The following is a 22419-nucleotide window of genomic DNA, read 5'->3' on the forward strand; positions in this document are numbered from 1 at the left end:
GGTCCCAAAATAAATGATTTGGAGAGGATCTTAAAGTTTAATACGTCTAATGCAATATTTCCAGTGGTCATGCTGAATGAAAATATTTTCCATTCTAATTTGTTGGGAGATTGGAAAGACTGGTTGAGGTTTTCTGTGTAAAAAATGAATGCACCTCCATAAAAAAGTGTCACCTTTTTCAGTATTAACCACATACACCTTTCTAGATTTTAATTTTAAAGAAGCTGGAAACTCTAATACTCTAGTTCTAAGTTGCTTAACCTCCACACTGGCATTACAAGCAAGATCAGGATTGCATGCATCAGTAGTGATCCTTGTCCTCAAAATGCAGTAAAATGCCTATAAAAATTCCATTAAAACAGGAAGATTTACTTAGGACCAGATTCATTTATGATTGCTTGCTAAGACAATGGCCTAGTGCTGTGATGGCGAACCTATCGTCATAATGGTGGGCATGCAAGCTCAGTTCCGGTGTGCATGCGCGTGCCGGCCAGGTGATTTTTGGGCCTTCTGGGCCCACCGGAAGTAGGGAAACAGGCTGTTTCCTGCCTCCAGAGGGCCTGGGAGGGTGGGGAAGGCTGTTTCCCCCTAGGCTCTGGAGTATGGGGAGTACGGGGAGAGCAAAAAATGGGCCTTCTGGTCCCACCGGAAGTTGGGAAATGGGCTGTTTCCGGCCTCCAGAGGGCCTCTGGTGGTTGGGGAAGGCCATTTTTTCCCTCCCCAGGCTCCTAGAGAGGCTCTGGAGCCTGGGGAGAGCAAAAAACAGGCCTACCAGGCCCACCGTGCCATCACATGCCAAAAGCGGGGGGAACGCAGGGGAGTCACACACGCATATGTGAGGGGGCAGGGCACATAGAATTATGGGTGTGGGCACATGTGCGTGACACACACACCCCGCACTTCCCCTGATTTTGGCATTCGATGGCAAAAAGGTTAGCCATCACTGGCCTAGTGGATCAGGCAGAGGCATATATTTCTTTAAATATCAATTTGTGTTTAATTTGTCGTCTTCTTTTGAAGAACTTGCAATAAGAGAATTTCTGTTTTCAGTAGGTAGGTCTATATATATATATATATTTAAAATAAGATCCATTTACCTGTAGAAGGATACAGGTAAATACACGTAGGCCTTGGATCATGACAATTTGTTTATTGATCATTCAAAGTTACAGTGATGCTGAATGAACGTTACTTATGATGGGTCCTCATAATTTTGGCCATTGTGGTATTCCCACAATCATGTGATCATGATCCAAGACCTGGATGCCTAGCTCACATTTAACAAGTCAATGGGAAAGCTGGTAGGAAATAGGAAGTCATGGTGATGTGGAGCTGTTGCTTAATCATCCACATAATCCTCACTTATTGGCAGCAATAATTACCATTGCTAATTAACACTGTCGCATGACATTACATTTTATGACCGCATCATGTAATGACAGCAACCAATATCAGCAACCATTGTAACTCAAAGACTACCTTTAATGATACAAGCATATGTGAAATATAGAGAGGCAGTTTGGTGTAGTAGTTAAGGCTTTAGGCTACAAACTAGGAGTCTGTGAATTCTAGTCCTATCTTAGGCACAAAGTCAGTCATTCTCCCTCAGGTATTCAAGGATTCATTTGTTTGTATTCTTGGCTGTCCATTGTATTCTCAGAAGTCATCTCAAACATCCAGTGTCAAAAGCATAAATATTTTTTCTCTCCTGGTTCTTCAGTCCAACTTTTGCTTCCAAAAAAGTTCCCCACAGGAACACCGTTTCTTTCACATTTCTGATTTTTTAGGTAGAGATACATCACATAATTGGTATGTTTTTTCCCATGGCCTTCATGGCTGATCTACCACATCCTAGGTTGTATATTATTTCTTGACTGCATCATCCTTTACTGTTGAGAGTTGATTCTATCTCTCACTTCGATAGCTCCCTTGTCACTTCTAAGGCTCATTGTGCTACCCATTGTCATTAGTTTGGTCTTCTTTATATTTAATTTTAGTCTCATATTTTCACTTTGTTCCTTGACTGTTAATATCAGAGCTTGCAGATTCTTTGCATTTTTGTGTCATCAAGTTATTGATGTTTTGTCTTGAAATGTTAAAACCAGGCTCATCTTCCTCTAATACAGTCTCCAATTTCAACATATAGGCTGAATAACAAAGAAGAGAGTACACAGTCTTGTCTCACTGCTTTGCCTACCTGGAGCTAATCTATTTCACCACGTTCTATTTATATTGTGACTTCCTGACCTGTATATAGATTTCACATGAGATGTACTTTTTTTCTTCTCACATTCCACAGCTTGATATGATCAACGTTAAAGGCCTTTCTATAAAATGCTTCGATGCTTTTCTAGTCCCACTCTTGCTACGGTTAATTGTACTTTTGTACTCATTAATGGATAGGTGGTCAAAGTTTATAATTAGAAAAGTTACCTCAGTTGTGGAAAGTACTGTAAAAATACCATTTACAAAGGTCTAAGAATGAGAGCAAAAAAGCAACTTTTACTCAACTTTTTGGGGAAAAAAATAAAACCATTTATTAATAACAGTTGTTGCTTGTTTTTATTTTTGCCAAATCAGATAAGAAAAAGCTATAAAAGTAATATTGTACACATCTGCAGAAAATTATAAGTATCCTTAATAAGTTTAAACTATTTTATCTTGGGACAAATATTTATGAATTGGGAAAGTCTAAATGTTTGGACCAAAGGGTACTAGAACAAAAGAACACATGAGCATTTAATGCAAGAAAATCATTCTTATGACTTTACACTAGGGATTAATTCATCTCCCCTCCGATATAATTCCTTTTTTGTGTTTGGGTAGGGGTGGTCTTTGTGCAATCAAGGTGAGTGTTATACATATGTTTATTAGCTAGCTGGAAGGAACAGTAGCAAAAAAGTGAGAAGTGGTAAGAACACTCATGGCACAAGTATGATACTGTAAGACTTGAGGACAAAAATATAAAATACTGATTGTGTGAAATGTCTACAATAAGGAAAAAAAATCTACAGCATGCTCTTAAACTGAAACAAAATATGCACAAGCATATTGACATGCACAAGTGGGTATCTGACATGTTTCGCTTATATTTTTTCCCCAACGGAAAGATGTGATTGTGGAAGAGTTCTATTCTTAAAGAATGAAGAATGGAAAATCCAGCTGGCATGGTAGCAGATGTTTGATGTTGTCTTTACTTGCTTCCCTTTATCCTTTAAAATTATCTAGACGGGATCATTTGTATTAGATAATAATCTAAGAGACACACTTTATTCTATCTAAAACAGATGTATAAGTAGCTAGAAAAAACTATTCTATTTCCATTCCTTTATTTGAATGTTTGCTCAAGCTTTCTTGACCAAAAATAGTAAACCAAATCGTCATTTTTAAAAATCCTTTTCTTGTCATTGAACTCTCTTACAATACAGCTAATCCTCGCCTTACAACAATTCATTTAGTGACAACAGCATTGAAAAAAAGCGACAGGACTTATTTTCACATTTATTACCATTGTAGTGTTCCTGAGTGCATGTGATCAAAATTCGGACACTTGGCAACTGGCTCATATTGATGACAGTTGCAGTATCCTGAGGTCACGTGATCATCTTTTGTGACCTTCTTACAAGCAAAGTCAACGGGGAAGCCAGATTCACTTAACATCTGTGCCACTAACTTAACAACTGCAGTGATTCACTTAACAACTGGGCAAGAAATGTTATAAAATGGGGGGAAAATCACTTAACAAATGTCTCCCTTAACAACAGAAATTTTGGGCTCAATTGTGGTCGTAAGTTGAGGAATACCTGTATATTTTGGCTTAGTGCCATGAATGAAACCAGATTCCATATGCATATGTAACTAGTTTCATATTTTATGAGATTGATTGATTTTGCATAACCAATGCAAAAAACCAAAGTGGAAATACTTTCAAAAACTTTCATCTTGCAGCCTCTGTGGAAATGGCTGAAGACAGCTCTGCAAAAATTTAAGCTGGTGATCGCAGAGAATGAAGAGCAGTGAGTAGATTGACTCTTCATTAATTCATCTCCAGATAGGTAAAAGACTTGAAATTGCTCACTAGTGCCCCAGACAGCTGCCTTCACAAGGAACCACAGGCCAGTGGTTTCCAGTGGGCTTAGAGTTCTGGGAAACTAGAGAATAGCCAGCTTACTCAAATGATGGTTTTAGAAGGCCAGATCCTGAAGATGAAACTCAAATACTTTGGCCTCCTAATGAGAAGGAATGACTCACTGGACAAGAGCCTAATTCTGGGAAAGATTGAGGGCAAAAGAAGAAAGGGACGACAGAGAATGAGGTGGCTGGATGGAATCACTGAAGCAGTAGACTTGAGCTTAAATGGACTCCAAAAGATGGTAGAGGACAGGAGGGCCTGGAGGAACGTTGTCCATGGGGTTGCAATGGGTCAGACACGACTTCGCAGCTAACAACAACAACAAGGGTTTTTCAGCTAGTAGGAATCTTTTGAACTGACATTTCAGTTCAGACAGTGAGTTTTCTACAATCTTTAGTGAAAAATGTTTTCAATACAAGTTTTAACAGGTTAAAATTAATTTTGGGGAATAAACAATAAAAGGGTGATTAAAACTTTGATTTTTGAAATTTACAAACGAATGAAGACCCCAAATAAATTTGAAATAAGATTTTGGAATTGATTATAAAGGATCTTTGTGGAAAATGCTTTTGTTTTTGTTTTTTTAAATGTAAGTTAAAACTTCAAAAATTAGATAGCAGTGGGAATTATAGATTAGGGTTAGAGTTATATGGAAAGAAATAAAATGCTAGGACATTATTTGAAGGAACTAAAGATCAAGATTACCAGAAGTAAAAGAAAATAATATAAGGTTGGTTTATTTGACCAAGGTTAAAATAGATATGTTGTTATCTCTGCTACCAATGGACTTTTGCTTTCATCAGAACAGAAAGTGATGAGGATTTAAAGATTCATAGATAAGAGACAGGATATAGGTAAAAGAGATCATTAATTGTATTTTAAAAGAAGGTGATACGTCACTAAAGTAATTTGTATTTGTGATGAAGAGGATAGTTGCTTCTTTATATATTTCTTTTTTATTGTATTCTTATTTTTTTCTTTTTTCTCTTTCTCTTTTTTCTTATCTGGAGCTATTTTTCTTCTTATTCTTTTTTCATTTATTTTTATTGTTGTAATAATTAATAAAATTATTATATTAAATTGTATTTTGCAATGGCTTCCAAGGCAGTTACTCAAGATAGAAAATATGCCCATCTGGCTAAGTCTAACCTAAGGAGAAGGTGAATCAGGCACTCTCTTTAAAATATGACCCCAAACCTCATCCTTCTGTAATGCTGCCCTAATTCATAGGATCGTGGGATTGATTCATAACATAATCTAATAGTTGCTGTTGCACTATTGAACTCTGGATTAGCAAAGTACATTAGGCATAAATTGTTTCTTGTGTGTTTTAAAGCAAATTACTTATTTTGTGATGTGCAGTTACATAGCAAATACATACATAACGTAAAATATATTTAAATCAATTGCATCTGAAATTATTTAAGAGTACAACATTAGAAACTGGAAGCAATTTAATTTTTGGCAGTCATTTCAAATAAGCACTTGGATAATTTTCCAAAGACAAGCTATTTCCAGCAAGTGCAAAGGGCACAGTGAATGAGAGAGTGTTATCCAACCCAGTTTAAGTGAACGTTTTAATTACGATGTAATGTATGAACAAATGTAAATCTCTGAGTGAGAAAAATAAAATAATATTGGCAAAGCCAATAAAATAATTTGCTATAAACCAGGGGTGCTACAAAATTGCTTGGATTTAGTTTGCAAGCAATTACAATATAGTAATTTTTTTGAAATTTACATAGTTATTAAGGTGCTAGAAATGATAATTTCTGCACCATGTACATTTGTGTATAAAAAAAGTGTTACACAAAAATTTTCATAATTAAATTGTGCCTAAGGAGAATGACTGATTCAAAATTACCCCTAAACATCCATGCATCAGCATGGAGTTGAACCTAAATCTTGTCCATCCAGTGCTTAATATTGGATCACACTGACGATAGATAGATAGATAGATAGATAGATAGATAGATAGATAGATAGATAGATAGATAGATAGATATTTTATATAGCTTGCTTCAACATTACTTGTGAATGTATTTCATACTGCCCAAAAATTTGCAACAAAATGCAGCAACAAAAAACTTTCCATCAAAATTACTTAACATTTTGAGTAGAACAATGTACTTATTTTTGGATGCAATGATAAATAGCAAGAGCCAGCTGCTTTAATCTATAATCATCACAATTGCAGCCAGGATTTTATTATTGCTACTAATTCAGCCATAGAATGGGTGTCTTGAGGCTTGGAAATCATGAAAAGATGGTCCGCTGGCTTCAGGTTATTTTGCAAAATATTACTTTTATTTTGGCAGCCAGCATACAGTGGAAAGCATTCGGTTAAAAATTAATCTTAGTACAGATTTATATAATTAATTGTGACATTGTCTGAGAAGTTCCCAATGCATTTGTTTTATTCTCAGCAAAAGAAGAACATTGTGAAATTTGCCGATAGTATGAAGTTATGAGGTGACAGCTACAATGTAGTTGTAGTTATCTATATTGAATCTAATTTCCTTTCTGGAGTTAGCCTAAATATCATATACTATAAATTGAATCATTAAATTTTGCAAGATCCTAACATCATTTAACAATGCTAAGAAAGCTGTTATGTATAACTATTTTTAGCAAATTAAGCTAAAAATAATAAGGATAGAGTTGTAAGAAAAAGATTGTTTGCAACATTTTAATAGATTATTTTGAAGTAATAGTATAAAATAGGAATGTAAATAATATTGCTAGCGACTGGAGTTGATTTGAGAAAGAAATGGCTGAAGCTGTAGAGTCAGATTATAAAGATAATCTCTGGCTAAATTAAAGCTCTGGGAGAAACATAAGATTCAATCAACTGCTGCAGATAATTTGATCTCAGGGTCATATGTGCCTTAAATTAAACTCCTCTGAACAGGATCCAATCTGAATCATTAAAACATTTCATGCACATTCTGTAATCATGGTAAATACCCCCCATTTGCGCTGGATCTACGATTAAGTACAGTGGATGGTAATCCCTAATTGCCTGTTTTAAAGTACTAGAATTAAACTAGAAAAAAGATCTTATTTACCTTGCCAAATTATCTTATCTTGGCAATGAAAGAATTTATCCCAACAAAGTTGTTTTAGCTATTCTCTATTCCGGTGCTTTTCTTTATCATGAATTAAACTTGTATTTGCATTTTTAAAAATGTCCATGTTTGTATATTTATGTGGTTTTTCAACTTTGTCAGGCTTGCCTGGAATGCAAACTGTTCACTAGTTTTGTAAAAGCTTGTAAGCTTATTATCTTTTGGAAAAAATTACCCAACTATAGGATTGGCACAACCTGTCATCCACACACAACATGCCGGAGGCTGTGGTCTGTAAGTGATTTACATTCTACATGCCCTCATGATTCTTAAATCTACAAGTCACTTTAAATGATTATTTAAAGGTTATATAGGTAGTCCTCATTTAGTGAATGCCTCAAAGGTGATCATTTGCAGTTACAATAGTAATAAAAAAAACATTGTGATCAATCTTCACATTTATTAGCTTTACAAGTCTGAAAAACAAAGGAAAGTTGAAGTAAGATAATAATCACAGTTGTGGTTTCACTTAGTGGCTGCTTGGCTTAATGACTTAGTTGCTGGTCCCAGTTGTAGTCACTAAATGAAGACTACCCGTAATCAGACCATGAAGACATACACGTTCTACTGGGTTGGAGAACTCTGAAAACTGCTTTATAAATATTTCAATAGTTTGATTGATTATGTGCCATCAAGTTATTTTTGACTTCTTACAACCTTATGGGTAGATTTTTCTCAGCCTGTTCATCTGCTGGTTAGCTTTTTCATGTCTTTCTCTCCACTTTTCCCAGCATCAGAGCCTTTTCCAGAGAGGTGGGTCTGAAGCAGTGGTGGGTTCCTCCCAGTTCGGGCCGGTTTTGCCGAGCCGGTAGCAGTGACAATATAATATCACCGAACCGGTTCTGCCTCCCCACCACCCTCACCCTCCCACCCCCACGTTATTCTTACCTTTTATTTGGCCCCACCCCCAATCTATTGCTGCCTCCTGAGTCCCAGCTGATGGCTAGAGGGAAAAAAACTGTTTAAATTCTTGCCGCAGGGCTTCAAAGGGCCGCCCTTCAGCTGATCAGTGTTAAAAGAAAACAAATGAGTAGACCGGTGCCTGCAAAAATACATGAGTAGATCAGTGCCTGCAAAAATACATGAGTAGATCAGTGCCTGCAAAAATACATGGGAAGACTAGTGCCTGCAAAAATACATGAGTAGATCAGCGCCTGCAAAAATAAATGGGTAGATCGGTACAGTTCTGCAAGCAGTTAAAAGCCTGGTAGACCAGTACCTCTGCTAAATCCTAAATAATTGTCACATGACCATCAAGCCACGCCCACAGAACCAGTAGTAAAAAAATTTAGAACCCACCCCTGTTCCGAAGTAGGATAATTTGAACCTGGATTTATTTGATGGCCCATTGGTTTATTTTCTTGGCAATCTGTGACATTTCCAGTCTTTTCCAACACCAAAGTTCAAAAGTGTCAATAGCCTTCATATCCTGCTTCTTTAAAGTACAATTTTCATTTCGACAGACGGTCATAGGGAATATCATGATTTGCATGATTCTCATCTTTATAGGTATAAACACACCATGGTATTTTAATATCTTTTCCAAGGCTTTCATAGCTACTCTACCAAATGCTAATTGGCAACATATTTTTTGATTGTTTGCTCCTTTACCATGCTTGATTCTAAAATATATATCCATCATTTTAATATCTTGACTGTTAATTCTAAGTTCATTGTTTTACCTGTTGCCATTAGCTTGGTCTTCTTTATATTTAATTTTATAATCCCATTTTTTTCACTTTGCCCTTTGACTTTTATTACTTGGACTTGTAGATTTTTTTTTACATTTTCATGTTCCAAGTAATAAACAGTGTGATTTTCTGACAGAGAGAATGTAATGCCAGTCTGTCATAATTTTCTGATGCCTAAAATGTCAATTATTAGTTGTTCCTTTCACTGTGTTGAGCCTTCTCTGTGGTAGCACCCACCCTCTGGAACAATCTACCCCCAGAGATACGAGTGATCCCAGACCTCCAGACTTTTCGTCGGGCTCTCAAAACCTATTTTTTTCAGTTAGCCGGGCTGTCCTGATTTTATGATTGGTTTTAAATAATTTTGATATGGTTTTAATTGGAATGTTTTAAATTAATGGGCCAAATTTATTTAATTATTTTAAATTTATTTTAACTTTTGTATATAAAATGTTTTATTTTTTGGCTGTTCACCGCCCTGAGTCCGAAAGGAGAAGGGCGGTATAGAAATTTGAATAAAGATAAAGATAAAGAAAGTTCATCCTTCTTACATTTCTACTGTAACTCTATCTTTGCTGCTTTTCCTACATGGCAACATAATCTAGATGTCCCAAAGGCTTCAATCTAGCCATGTCATAAACACTCTTACACAACTCCAAAAGATCATCAACTTTTCTTCAGGAGCATGTTGAGTGCCTTCCAACCTGAAGGGTTCATCATCCAGCACTATATTGTCATTTTTATTCCCTGCTCATGTGGTTTTCTTGGTAAAAATACAGTAGTGGTTTACCAGTGCCTTCTCCCACACAATATGAATGGATGGCTTTGACATTGTCACTAAAGTTATCATCTGGCTCCAATATTTTCCTATATCACTACTGCACAGTATAGGTGTGTATTTGCTTTAGCTGGGCAGCTGGGATGAGTTTCAACCTTGGGTGATTCTGCAGGAAACATGTGCTTTTGGCATACACTCATGACATTCTTTTCTCATTCCTCCTAGGAACACACACACACACATGGATTTGATAGCAGGGACTTTGATAGACATAGGGAAAAAATTGTAGATGTTGAACCTGGAAAGTAAAAGATGGCAGAACATAAATAACCTCTCTGATTTTTAAATTGAGGGTGGTTGTAGGAAACATTGTGATTTGTCCATAGGTACTGCACAGTATATTCAGCCAGTAGTACTAAAGTCTTGTATTTTATATTGGGAACTACATAAGAAAATCTATAGTTAACTCACCAACACTAAGGAGTCTAGGGTATTGCAAGAGGAAAGAAAATGTCATTGTGTTAGTACACCTCTTAGATAGCATGGATTAGGAAGGATAAAATAGCCTGTTTTAACATGATTCTCTCCATATATATTTGAATACTGTTGCTGTCACTCCCAGTTAGCATGATCACTGGCTGAAATAGTTGGGAGTTGAGTTCAGTACATATAGATTTACCAGAATAAAGAGGCCTGTCACATTTTCTAAATAAGATTCATAGCAAATGATTTTAGAAGCCCATTTAAGTCATTCATTTTATTCAACTTTAACATAATTATTTCATCAGTTTCGGTATGTAAGAATTTGAAGACTGCTTTCATGCCTTTAAATCACATTGCCTAAAACTGTAGGATAGAAAAAGGCAAAATTACAGTTTCTCATACTTTCTGATTATCCAGAAGGAGTAAATAAACTGTATTTACTGTAGGTACAAGTATGCATGTGAGGGAGAAATAATTTTACACAACACGGTCTGTCAACATAATACAGAATGTAATTGTATAAAATTAGTTGAACCAAGCATAGAGGAGCACAAACCTGTATTTAATAAATATAATAGTCTGAATGTTGAAATGGCATTTTGAGGCTGCAATAGAAAAACCAGCTCCTTGTGAGTATTTTGATAGTCGTACAGTTTAAAAATATATAAGAGTGTACTACATGTCTCAAATTACGCAATATATAAAAAAGACTCCTATGTAAATGAGGAGAAGTTTTCAAGATGTCCATTCAGATGTGGAAGAGACAAATTTACATTGGCTTTGGAGGTGGAAGATGGAATGAAAGCCACTTCACTGAAAATATATGTTCTCAATAATTTATCATAAATTTTACAATCTGAATTTCTCAAGTTGGTGCTGCTGTTGTGAAATTATAGTATTATAGTGGGTACAAGCCAATTTTTTTGCCTTATACTGTAAGCATTTACTTCTTTACAGTACTTCTATAAATGGCTACTTCAAAGTTATATCAATGAAATTTTGTTTCCTCATAGCTATCAACAATATTACTGGACTTACTTTTTTTTTCTTCAGTTTCAAAATGCTTTGAAAGATATGTTGCAGAAGTTTGATCATAAAAATTTTCTTTTTGAGCATTTTTAAAAAAGATAAACCATAGGCATTCTGTATTAGTCTTTTTCCACTAATGTTAAAATGGAATGTAAAGATTACATAGTTTATGAACAAATACTGTACATAATTTTGATTTAGTAAATTATTTGATGCCCTAGTCAAGAAACTGGACATTATAATTCAGCAAGCTAAGCCCAATCTACCATACTATGCACACAGCCAATGAGTTGAGATTACAAAGAACAAAGCATTCTCTAGGTTTTCCAGTTACATTTCCATTTTTTTTTTCATTCCTGACCAGTCCTAAAACAGAGATTTAAATGAAATTTTACCCCTTAGTTTTCTTTACTGAACAGTTTCTTCCATTTTTGAATGATAGCTATTGCTTACAGGTGAAAGTTGACTTCTTGCTTGTAAAATTCTGACACTATTTTGAACAATAGTTGTTTATTGTTCTTATTTTTATTGTCTTTATTTTCTATAATGATTGAAGATCTTTACAGATCAAGTACAGATCAAGCCTAATCTATTGTTCATTACAAAAATGATCATGAGTTATACATTTGTAATTTCCATACATGGTTGAACTCTTTTTGCTCTGTTATACTGAAGATGACCGGGACTATAAGAATTACCACATAACTCATAAGGGTTACAGTGGGATCAACCATTACTTATTAGCATATTGGTATTGGCGAACTGATTTCTTTTCCCTTTTGCTGTGATCTGCGAAAGTGCTTAGACCATTCAGATGTGTGTTGCTAAAATCTTAGGCTGAAATTGTAATTTCTAATTTAGAAATTAATTTGCATAAAATGTTTGTCAAATTTCCCAGCTAGACTGATTGGATACTGTCATGCACATTATGTAAATACTTATCATTAAATTAACCAAATGTCTGTTTGAATTAATTGTGAATTAATTTCTACTAAGCATATGTTTGTATTTAATGCTGATTATTATTACCATAGAGTGTATTTATCTTTCTTAAAACTGAATGTAGGTTAAAAAGAGAATTTCCATTGACAACAATGAAGGAAAGGAAGAATTGCAAAACTTGAAACAACAATATGACTGTAATCCCATGACACCCTAGACCCGTGATGGCGAACCTATGGCACCCATGCCACAGGTGGCATGCAGAGCCCTCTCTGCAGGCATGTGAGCCATTGCCCCAGCTCAGTTTCGCTGCGCATGCACTCACGCCTCCTGCCAGCCAGCTGGTTTTTGGGTCTCTGCCACACATGCGCAGGAAGCAGGGTGCATGTGGGAGAAGTGCGCACATGCATGGAGGGCAAGGCGCATGCATGGGGGTCATGCGTGCATGTGGGGGGCACATGTGGGGGGTTCATGCACGGGGAGATGGGGTGCACATGGGGGTCATGCATGCATGCGTGGGTGTGGGGCACACATGGGCATCACACGCACATTGCATTATGGGTGTGCGTACGTGCTTTTGGCACTCGGTGCCAAAAAGGTTAGCCATCACTGCCCTAGATCCTAACCTAACTATATTGACTATATTTTAGTCAAGAGTGTTGACGAATTGTGCCTGTGGCTAATTGGTGCCATAATCTATTATCCAATCCCAGAAATGTTGCTTTGATGAACCATAGCTAAACTAACCATAGATAACTGTGTCATATGCAAATAATAGTAATTGCATAAAAGATTTAATTAAAACTCTATACCTTGTGCCCAAAAATAAATACAAAATAAATGTAAAATAAAAAATGAAGCAGGGAAGAATTGCCAGTTTACTTTGGTTCCTCAATTAATGAATTGCAATTCTTTTAAAAAGGAGTGAATAAATTAATATCTAGGCCAAACAACCATTTCCATTGTTGTTCCATTAGTTTCCATATTTGTGTTGTTTGTGTTGTGTGTCAAGATACACACATACATTAGTCACCCTCAAAATAAGCATTTTAAAATGGCAATAGCAATAGCACTTAGACTTACATACAGCTTCACAGGGCTCTACAGCCCTCTCTAAGCAGTTTTACAGAGTCAGTATATTGCCCTCAACAATCTGGGTCCTCATTTTACCGACCTTGGAAGGATGGAATGCTGAGTCAACCTTGAGCCTGATGAGATTCAATCTGCCAAATTGCAGGTAGCCGGTAGTCAGCAGAAATAGCCTGCAATACTCCATTCTAACCACTGTGGCTCTTCCCAATAATTTCCCCCAAATACTGCACATATATAAAACTATGAATTGAAACTATATCATAACTCTGGAAAATATTCTTATGCAAGGTATCTTGCTTATTTCAGAATAGTCATCAGATAAAGAGAAAAACAAAAAGAAACTACACAGGCAGGATCAAGACGACATAGGCTCACAGCTGCAGAAGTCAGGCACAGCTGGATTGAATGATTAAAAAAAATGATCCCACAATTTCAGGCAATGATTTCCTAGATTTCTCAGAAAGTACTGTATTACTGGGAAAAGATGTCTTCATTAAACCTGAAAATCTTATGTGTTAAAAATGTTAATGGTCTAGAAATATTTATATGGATTTATCCAATACTTTGGATATTGCAATCAAGTTCCCATCAGAGGAAATGAACATTGACCCTTTGATTAAATTAATGTGTCACCTCTATTGATATACTAGCCATTAACTTCTGAAATGACAGGAACATGCAACTCAGGACACTTCAGAGTGACCTCATCCAAGTCAAGTGCTGCTGAGACAGAATCCAATATATTTATAACAAATTAAACTATACCAATTATAAAAATAGATTTTTATGGCAGTTTGGGTATTCAAGTAAATGTAAAAGCAGAAGCATTTGGCTCATCTTCCATGCAGTTCCTGTATAATATGGAATTAAAGAGTTATAAATTTGTAGTGTTAGAGAAGCATCTCGTAACATTTCATTTGGCACTTCTCAAAATATACATGTTTTTCCTCATCACATGAAAGATAAACAGTTGCAAGGCTGCCTCCATTAATCCTATGAGTATTTAAAGTAATTTTGCCATTTACATTGCACACATACCCATACTAGTTTAAAATATTACCTTTCAATAAGTTAAAGGTTATTAACCAAATCACATTTTACTGTATGAACATAGAACAAGGATTGGGCCTCTTGAAATCTAAATCAAATGAACCAAATCCCTGCTTTAAGTGTGCTTTGACTCAGATTTGTGGGAGGACACAATCAGAATAAAATGAAATTTGATGAAATCAGTAACTTTGGCCTAGAATGATTGCTTGGAGCCATGGCACAATCCACAGATTGTTTTAAAAGGATCTTAAAGCTTTACTATGGTCTAATAGGATTTGAAGATTAGTAATTCCTATTGGAGTTTTTTGTTTTATTAGACTTTCAAGCCTGAAGATATTTCCCAGTGGCTCAACTGACATAATTAATGTTCCTAAATTTCTCAGCAGTGCTTTTTAAAAAAGGATAATGAACTTGCTTTATGTCATTTCAAACAGAAGCTACTTGTCTGTTACTCATTAAAAGAACCACAGACCATAGACTTCCAGACAATAAAAATATTGCTGGTGAAGTTTAATAATGATCAGTTAAGTAGGGGAACATAACTCAGTGAATCTCTAACATGTATCATTTTCATTCATGAATACAGTTGTTCATACTGTTTAAAAAATTTTGTTAGATAATATTTAGACTTCAACTTCAAAAATGAATAGAATGGTAAAATTCAATCTGGAAGAGAAAAGGACAACACAAAATTCCCAAGATATCTAGCAAAAAAGGCATAGAATAGATGGTTGAATCAATTAAAAAGTATGTAATATCTGTGTAAAAATAAAAAAGAACAATTACTTAAGCATCTTGTTTCTCAGTAGTAGGAGGAGCTATTGACACCTCTGTAGTGTAATTGCAATAGACCAATCATTTGGTCTCATATCCTTTACTTCTGACCTCTCATATGCTAGTTCTCATAAATCTGAGAAGGGCTGGTTATTATCCCTTGCTCTAACTTGCACAAAAACACACAAATCAATCATTTCCTTTTGTTTTCAAAAAGGAAAATGAAGATAATGTCTCAAAGGAGATGAGCCCAATTTGAGAGCTAATTTTGTCCTTTGTATTGTTTACTTCATAAAAATATTAGGCATGATCATTAAAAACTTTGGGATGAAGTGCTCTATTGTTTATTACCATCCAAGGCTTTCAATGTACCTTTTAATGTTGCATGAACTCAATAATGGGTTGGATGAGGGAGAATAAGCTGAAATTAATCCAGATGAAACAGGTGATGTTTGTAAGGAGATAGATGTCTTGGAATTGAGCTGAAATATATTTGAAGAGAGTTGCCCTCCCCTAGAAAGAGCAGATTCACAATGTGGGAATGTTTGACTCCACCTATCACTGGACTTAAAGAGGATAGCTACATGTTGATACATGTATAGCCATACATGTGCTTGTTCCTGAGCCAGTGGAATTAGTAAACCAGCTGCCAACCAGATACAATATAAAGGGCTGATGTTGACCCTTGAAGCCATAAATAGCTTATAGCCTGACTGAGAAGTAGTCAGTGAACTTGTCTATCTAATTATAGCACATGGGTAGGAGCATTATATATGATACTGAGTTATACAAACCACCGCAATAATAATAATAGCCCCTTTTGAAGAATCTGCTGCTGCAGAATATTCAGTATGTGAGACAGATCCTTCTTTTGTGAGATGTGAATTCCTATGAAATGCATTCCTAAAGGAAATTACTTAGTCCACCACATCTTCAATATTCAAGAAAATTATGAAACCCTCTCTCTTTCACCAAGTTTGGTTAATTTAATTTTTTTTAGCATTACTGTATTGATTTTAGTTTTAATTGTGCTGTTTCATAATTTGTATTTTTAATTGCTGTAAGTCACTTGGAGTGCTATATGCAAAAAAAATAGATATAAAAAATAAATGATAACATTTATCTTCTCACCTTTGAATTAATATTACAAATATATCTATAGCCATGTACAGGCAAGAAAATTCAGTCCATAACTTTTTAGACTTGTTTTCTCCTATGTATTATTAATACTGCTACTATTAAGTTAAGATATAGAAGACTTACAATTCTGTTATGCTTTTCTTTTTCCTGCATCAGTTAATAATTATGCTACTCTATTCATGGGACATACTGAAATCAAAGCCCATTGCAATATATTACAAGATTACTTTTTCTTGTCTGAGAAATATAAATTATGTCAATCATAAATTTTACATGGGGAATCAATGATTGAAAAATTCCATTTATTCTTTAGTGATTAACATTAAATGAGTAAATGATATGTGAAAATCAAAAGCAGCTTCTGGAAGCCACTTTTATTTTTTCCTTTTTAATTTGGTATCTTTATAGATATTATAGATATTTGAATTATATCTGGTTATGGGTACCACCGTTCAAAAAGGACAATGACCATTTGGAAGAAGTTCAAAATAAGGCCATTAAGTGAGAGGCATGAAAGTTAGCTCTGTGAGGAAGTGTTAAAAGAAAACAGTATTTTTAGCACGTAGAAGAGGAAATATGTTAGCAATCTTCAAATACAAGTAGTTCTTGACTTATAACAATTCATTTATTATCATTCATATAATTCAGATTATCATTCATATAATATAACAATTATAATAGTGCTGAAAAAAGTAACTTATGACCATTTTTCAAACTTACAACTGTTGCAGTATCACCATAATCACCTGATCAAAATTCCGACACTTGGCAAATGACTCATTTTTTTTTGAAAAAAGTTTTTTATTATTTTTTTAAAAACATAAACATAAAACACATCTTTTCCAAAACAAAGCATTGATCCGGTCACAGATTAATACAAATCACTAACAAATCTTAATTTTCAATTAACACAACTTAATATTTTACTCAGTTATTTCCCTCAATTCTATCTATTTAACTATGCCATTATCCCAAAAAACCATTACTTAAATCTTAAAACCTAACCAAATATCATTCCGTTTTTCTCTTTCTTTTTACTTAGATGGACATATATTTAAAATATAAATCATTACCGCTATTATAAGCATTCAAAAAATATTTAATTCCAACATAATCATTTTATTTTTACTATTAAACTCAACATTATCATCTTTGTTTCTGTTATTAAACCTAACTTATTTGCAAATGACTCATTTTTATGATGGTTGCAGCGTCCTGATGTCTTTCGATTCTCCTTTTGCAACCTTCTGACAAGCAAAGTCAAAAGGGAAGCCAAATTCATTTAACAACTGAGTTCCTAACTTGACAACTGCAGTGATTCACTTAACTTAAATTTAACAACTTAACTAGCAACTGTGGCAAGAAAGGTCATAAAATGAGGCAAAACTCACTTAATAAATGTCTCACTTAGCAACAGAAATATTGGGCTCAGTTGTGGTCATAAGTCAAGGACTACATGTATCTGTATAATTATCACACACAAGATGTGGACTTAGTCTCTATTGTCCCAGAGAGCAGGACCATAATAAATGGGTAAATCTATAGGGAAGAATGCTAATGCGAGACCATCATCTGGTGGAATTGGCTGTCATTTTCAGTGTCAAAATGCCCCCTAAAATTGGGTTTGACTTATCTATGGATGGGCTTATCCATGAGTATATATGGTATTTTTTTAAGTACCAGTATTTACCATATATGCTTGCATTGCAAGCCCATCTGCAGATAAGCAGACCTCACATTTTTAACCAAAATACAATGAAAAATGTGGGTCAGTTTATCTGGCTCATTTTCCATGGTATTTTGAGTAAAAATTTGAGAATCGGCTTTTGTGTGGATTAGTTTATACACAACTATACATGTTATACATTTTATGATTCTGTGAAGTTATACATTTCCAAGTGGATCATTTTCAAAGATTTAAAAAATGTTAAGCTTAAACATATCAAGGTTTAAGGCAGAATTGTTGTACTTTAATCAACCAACTAACCAACCCCCAAGTGCAAAAATATTTTAAATATTTGGCCCCATCACTCTAGGGATGTTCTCGAAGGCTACAACAGGTGTGCTGATTGTGTGTTGCATATGACCCTCTAGCCATGCTCTATCTTGAACTAACTAGTGCACTGTTTCTCAATCTCAGAAACCTTAAGATGTTCCCCATGTTGGTTAGGGAATTCTGGAAGGTAAAGTCCATGCATCTTAAAGTTGCTGAGACTGAAAAATCCTGTTCTGCTCAACACTTTGATACCCAAGGATTCCATATTGTTGATTTTATAGCAAACTAGAATTAGGATAACTTTTTTTTTCTTGTCTCTCTATTTTTGCAGGGGGGATATTTGAAATGGTGGAAAATGAACCTGTTAATGTTGAAGAATTAGCTTTCAAGTTTGCAGTCACCAATATTAACAGAAACAGAACACTGATGCCGAATACTACATTGACCTATGACATCCAGAGAATTAATCTCTTCGATAGTTTTGAAGCCTCAAGACGAGGTAACTATCTCAGCTTTGTAATGCCTTATTGAGTCTGCCCATTTTTTCTCTAAAATTTCTCAGTTTTTGCAATAGTTAATCCACACATGATAACTCCATTTAGTTAATTAAATGTCTACTTTTCTCTTCCTGTGATGGAATCATATTTTTTCACCCATATACTGAGCATTAATTGTGTAATTATCTGAAATGATTCAATTCTTTGTGTAAGAGTTAAAATAGCTGCAAGTGCTTCAGTATTGAAATACCTAGAAAGCCACACTAAACTTATCTTCTTTGCTAATGTTTAGCTTTGTGATAATAATAGATTGTGACAGAAATTCAAACATTTCCTTACTTGCAAATGGATTTTTTTCCTACTATTTTGAGTATGTCGGGATTTTAAACCGTAATTTACATTCTTAATAGTGTCTACATTCCAAAGTTCACCACCAGAAATATGTCATTTTTTAAAGAGAGATATTTAATCTTTGTCATACTTCCCTTTGCCTGTGGCATTGTTGTGAGGATTTGCCATATATTTTCAGTTAAGCCCTTCTAATTAGATGAAAGTATTGACAGAAGCTTTCTTAAATATAGACCTGCTCATAATGATAAGGGCTAAAGTTTATTTCACTTTCCTAAGTGTGGCATTTTTTAGGTATATCACATCCCCAAATCCTGAGCTAGCAAAGCCGTTAAGTATGCTGGATAAGAATTATGGAAATGAAGACCAACAATTCTGGATTCCACAAGATTGGAGAAGATTGGTCTGCATTATAAATTCAGACTTAAGTGTTTTAATCTCAAAAACATAAAATTTAAAAGTAGAACTGAAAGGTTTAACATTTAAATTAACAATTAGGTAATAAAGTAAAAAGTTAGATTTAGCTCGTTATTTTAGAAAAATAAACTGTATTACTATAAACTAAATAATAGTTACATGCCTCACAACAGCCTAGCAAACATGTTAGATATAATTGCTTGTAAAACTATTGGATATGCAGAACTTTAGAAGCCATTATTTATTGAATAAATTGGCAAGCAGATCCTCTGCCTCTGTATTTTACAGTTTCCATTTTGTTTTTTTGATGATATTGTTGGATCCTTATCCTACAGTTGGGTAGATAATATGTACTGTAACTTTAACTGCTACAAGATGACTAATTGATTAAGTGGTTAAAACAGAAATAAAAGGACTTTTGCTGTATTGTTACCTTTTTCAGAAAAAGATAAATTGATTAATTGCCTGTTTGTCAGGCATCCTGGAGAACAATATAATAAACACCTAAAGGTGTCTAACAATTTGGAAATGAAATATAAATACTGTGTGAACACACAATTATTCTCATATCTTTTATATCTAATCTTCTCTCTACCCACTCTTTAGTGATTGCAAGTACTTCACTTTTGCTTATATCATTATATAAAGTACGATATAAGATTATGGCAACAAATAAATAATGAACATGTTAAATTTTTTTTTAGAAAAAAGTAATATTGAAAGGAGATAAAATTACAAAGTTTTATAATTCTATTGAATGAGCGGCTAGGCTGTCATTCTTGGCCAATAATCTGCTATAATTTTTTTAAACATTTGTATGCCTAAACACTTGGCTTTGGGACTTCATATTGTAGAAAGGAAATGTAATAATGAACATTGATAATGAACTTTTAAAATAATAACCTGGAAAACAATGATTATAAAACATTAACTAAAGACTTCAGACTATAAACATAAAGTGCAAATCGTTAAAACTTGACCTGATTTAAATCCTTTCAGCTTTTAAGGATCATTTTTCACAGTTAAGACTCCTGGACCATGAATGTAATTTGTCACAAAAAATACCCATAAAAGTTCTAGCACTATCTTAATTCCTGTTTCAGTACATTAACTTTATATGTTTTTGGATTAATACAATATATAATTCATTGAAATAATTACGAATTCAGCATATATTTTAAAATGCTAGTAATAGGTTGCTCTTTAGTTTTTTGTTTTATTTCACTGCTTTCAATCTAAGAATTGTTAAGATTATTAAATTCATATTCATTATTGTTATAAAGGAGTGCTATTGAGCTGTTATTATTAATAGATTTGTTTTTTTTATTTTTTAAAAAATTGATATTTTTCTAATATGTTTCATTTCCTAATACATATCATTTATACATTCAGATTGCTTAATAACAGTGTAATTGTTTTTAATGTTGAATATGATACACTCACTTTCTTGCTGTAGTTGAACATTTGACTTTTACTAGTAGATTAATATATCTTATTAAAAATCAGCCATTTCAATCTTTTTTCCATTTTCTACTTGCATCTCCTTTGTCAAATTTGACTTTTCTTATTCCCTTCATACCATATTCTTCTAAAATGAAGAGCCTGCGATTGCTATATTATACTATGTACTATTTACTAGTACAATTATTTCAGTTGCTTTATTCTTACTCTTGTTTTGTCTTCTGGTTTTTACAGTTGTAGAGCTGTAAAACTTCTAAACAGTACTAAGTTCATTTTCCTCTCTGTAAAATTAAGGATTTTCATAATTGCAGCCAAAACCATTTGTATTTCATGAAGGCATTGCCACTGTGCCTTCTAATTTACAGTATAGTTGATTGCTTATTTTATTGGTTTATGCTCTGAGATCAAACCATATTTTTAAGCCATGCAGAGTCACTTCAAAATAAATTTAATAAATAAATCTGAAGAAGGATCCCTATTTTTATTGATTTCAATTTTTTATTAGTTTCTCATTAGAGGAATAATTAGGGGAGGGTTGTAAATTAGTATTTATCTTGATAAAATTGCACTTTAAAAAAACTTCTCAATTTATTTTTTCCAAAGTACATGCTTTTTGAAGGACATTTTTCCTAATTTAGCTTTACAACATTAAAATGCCCCTTAGTTTTAGCATCTTAAGGATTCTAGGATGTGTGTATCTAATATCCTTATCATATTAAACAAAAAAATCATTCAGACATTTAATTCAAACACCCTAAATACCTTTATTCTCTCTCCCCCTCTCCCTCCCTCCCCTCCCTCTGTGTGTGTGTGTGTGTGTGTGTGTGTGTGTGTGTGTGTGTGTGTGTAATGTTATGAGCTTTACTGGCAATAACACTAATGTAGAACATTTGCTTAGACATTTCCTTAATTTGATCAGACATACCTGCTATATTTATCATAATGAAGATACATTATTCTCCCATTCTTTTTCAGCTTTTGCTTGAGTGGTTTTATTGATGACTTAATTGTGTCAGGATCTTCTTTAGAATTATGAGATGTTTGAAGTACAGTCGTATGTTCTTAATTATCTTTGTTGTCTGGAGATATATAATAAATCATTTATTTTGATTGCTTTTCAAAACATGAGAAATAGCTCTTTGATCCAATGTTGAACTGTATCTAATTTATTATATTTATTTATTATTTATTTATTTATTATATCATCAAAAGTATTTTGGCTCAGATAAATACAAGTTAAAAGAAATGCTAATGTTTCAGCATGCTATCAGTTGGGAGACTTAGCTATTCCTTTATTTTATGTTTTTCTACTAGGGCAGCAACTATATCTCTACTATACTTAAGGTAGCTTCCCTATTATATGAATCCCAATCTCGTATTTATAAAGATGATCAGTTTCTATATGTCATTCAGTAAAAATTTGTTAGAGCATCTTTAGGCTACTAAAGTGTACCTCAAGTG

General features: G+C 34.0%; 1 protein-coding gene across 1 annotated transcript in view; it reads left to right on the plus strand.

Moving 5' to 3' along the window:
* GRIK1 (glutamate ionotropic receptor kainate type subunit 1) overlaps positions 1-22419 on the plus strand; it is a 162433-nt gene that overhangs the window by 59551 nt on the left and 80463 nt on the right. The window contains exon 2 of the mRNA XM_070943569.1: positions 18567-18734. Within this exon, the coding sequence (XP_070799670.1) occupies positions 18567-18734 (168 nt within the window). The remainder of the gene's footprint in view (positions 1-18566; positions 18735-22419) is intronic.

The sequence above is a fragment of the Pituophis catenifer genome, unplaced genomic scaffold, assembly GCF_029215685.1.
Source record: "Pituophis catenifer annectens isolate HBS135680 unplaced genomic scaffold, rPitCat1.0.hap2 SCAF_4, whole genome shotgun sequence".
Taxonomy (NCBI): domain Eukaryota; kingdom Metazoa; phylum Chordata; class Lepidosauria; order Squamata; family Colubridae; genus Pituophis; species Pituophis catenifer.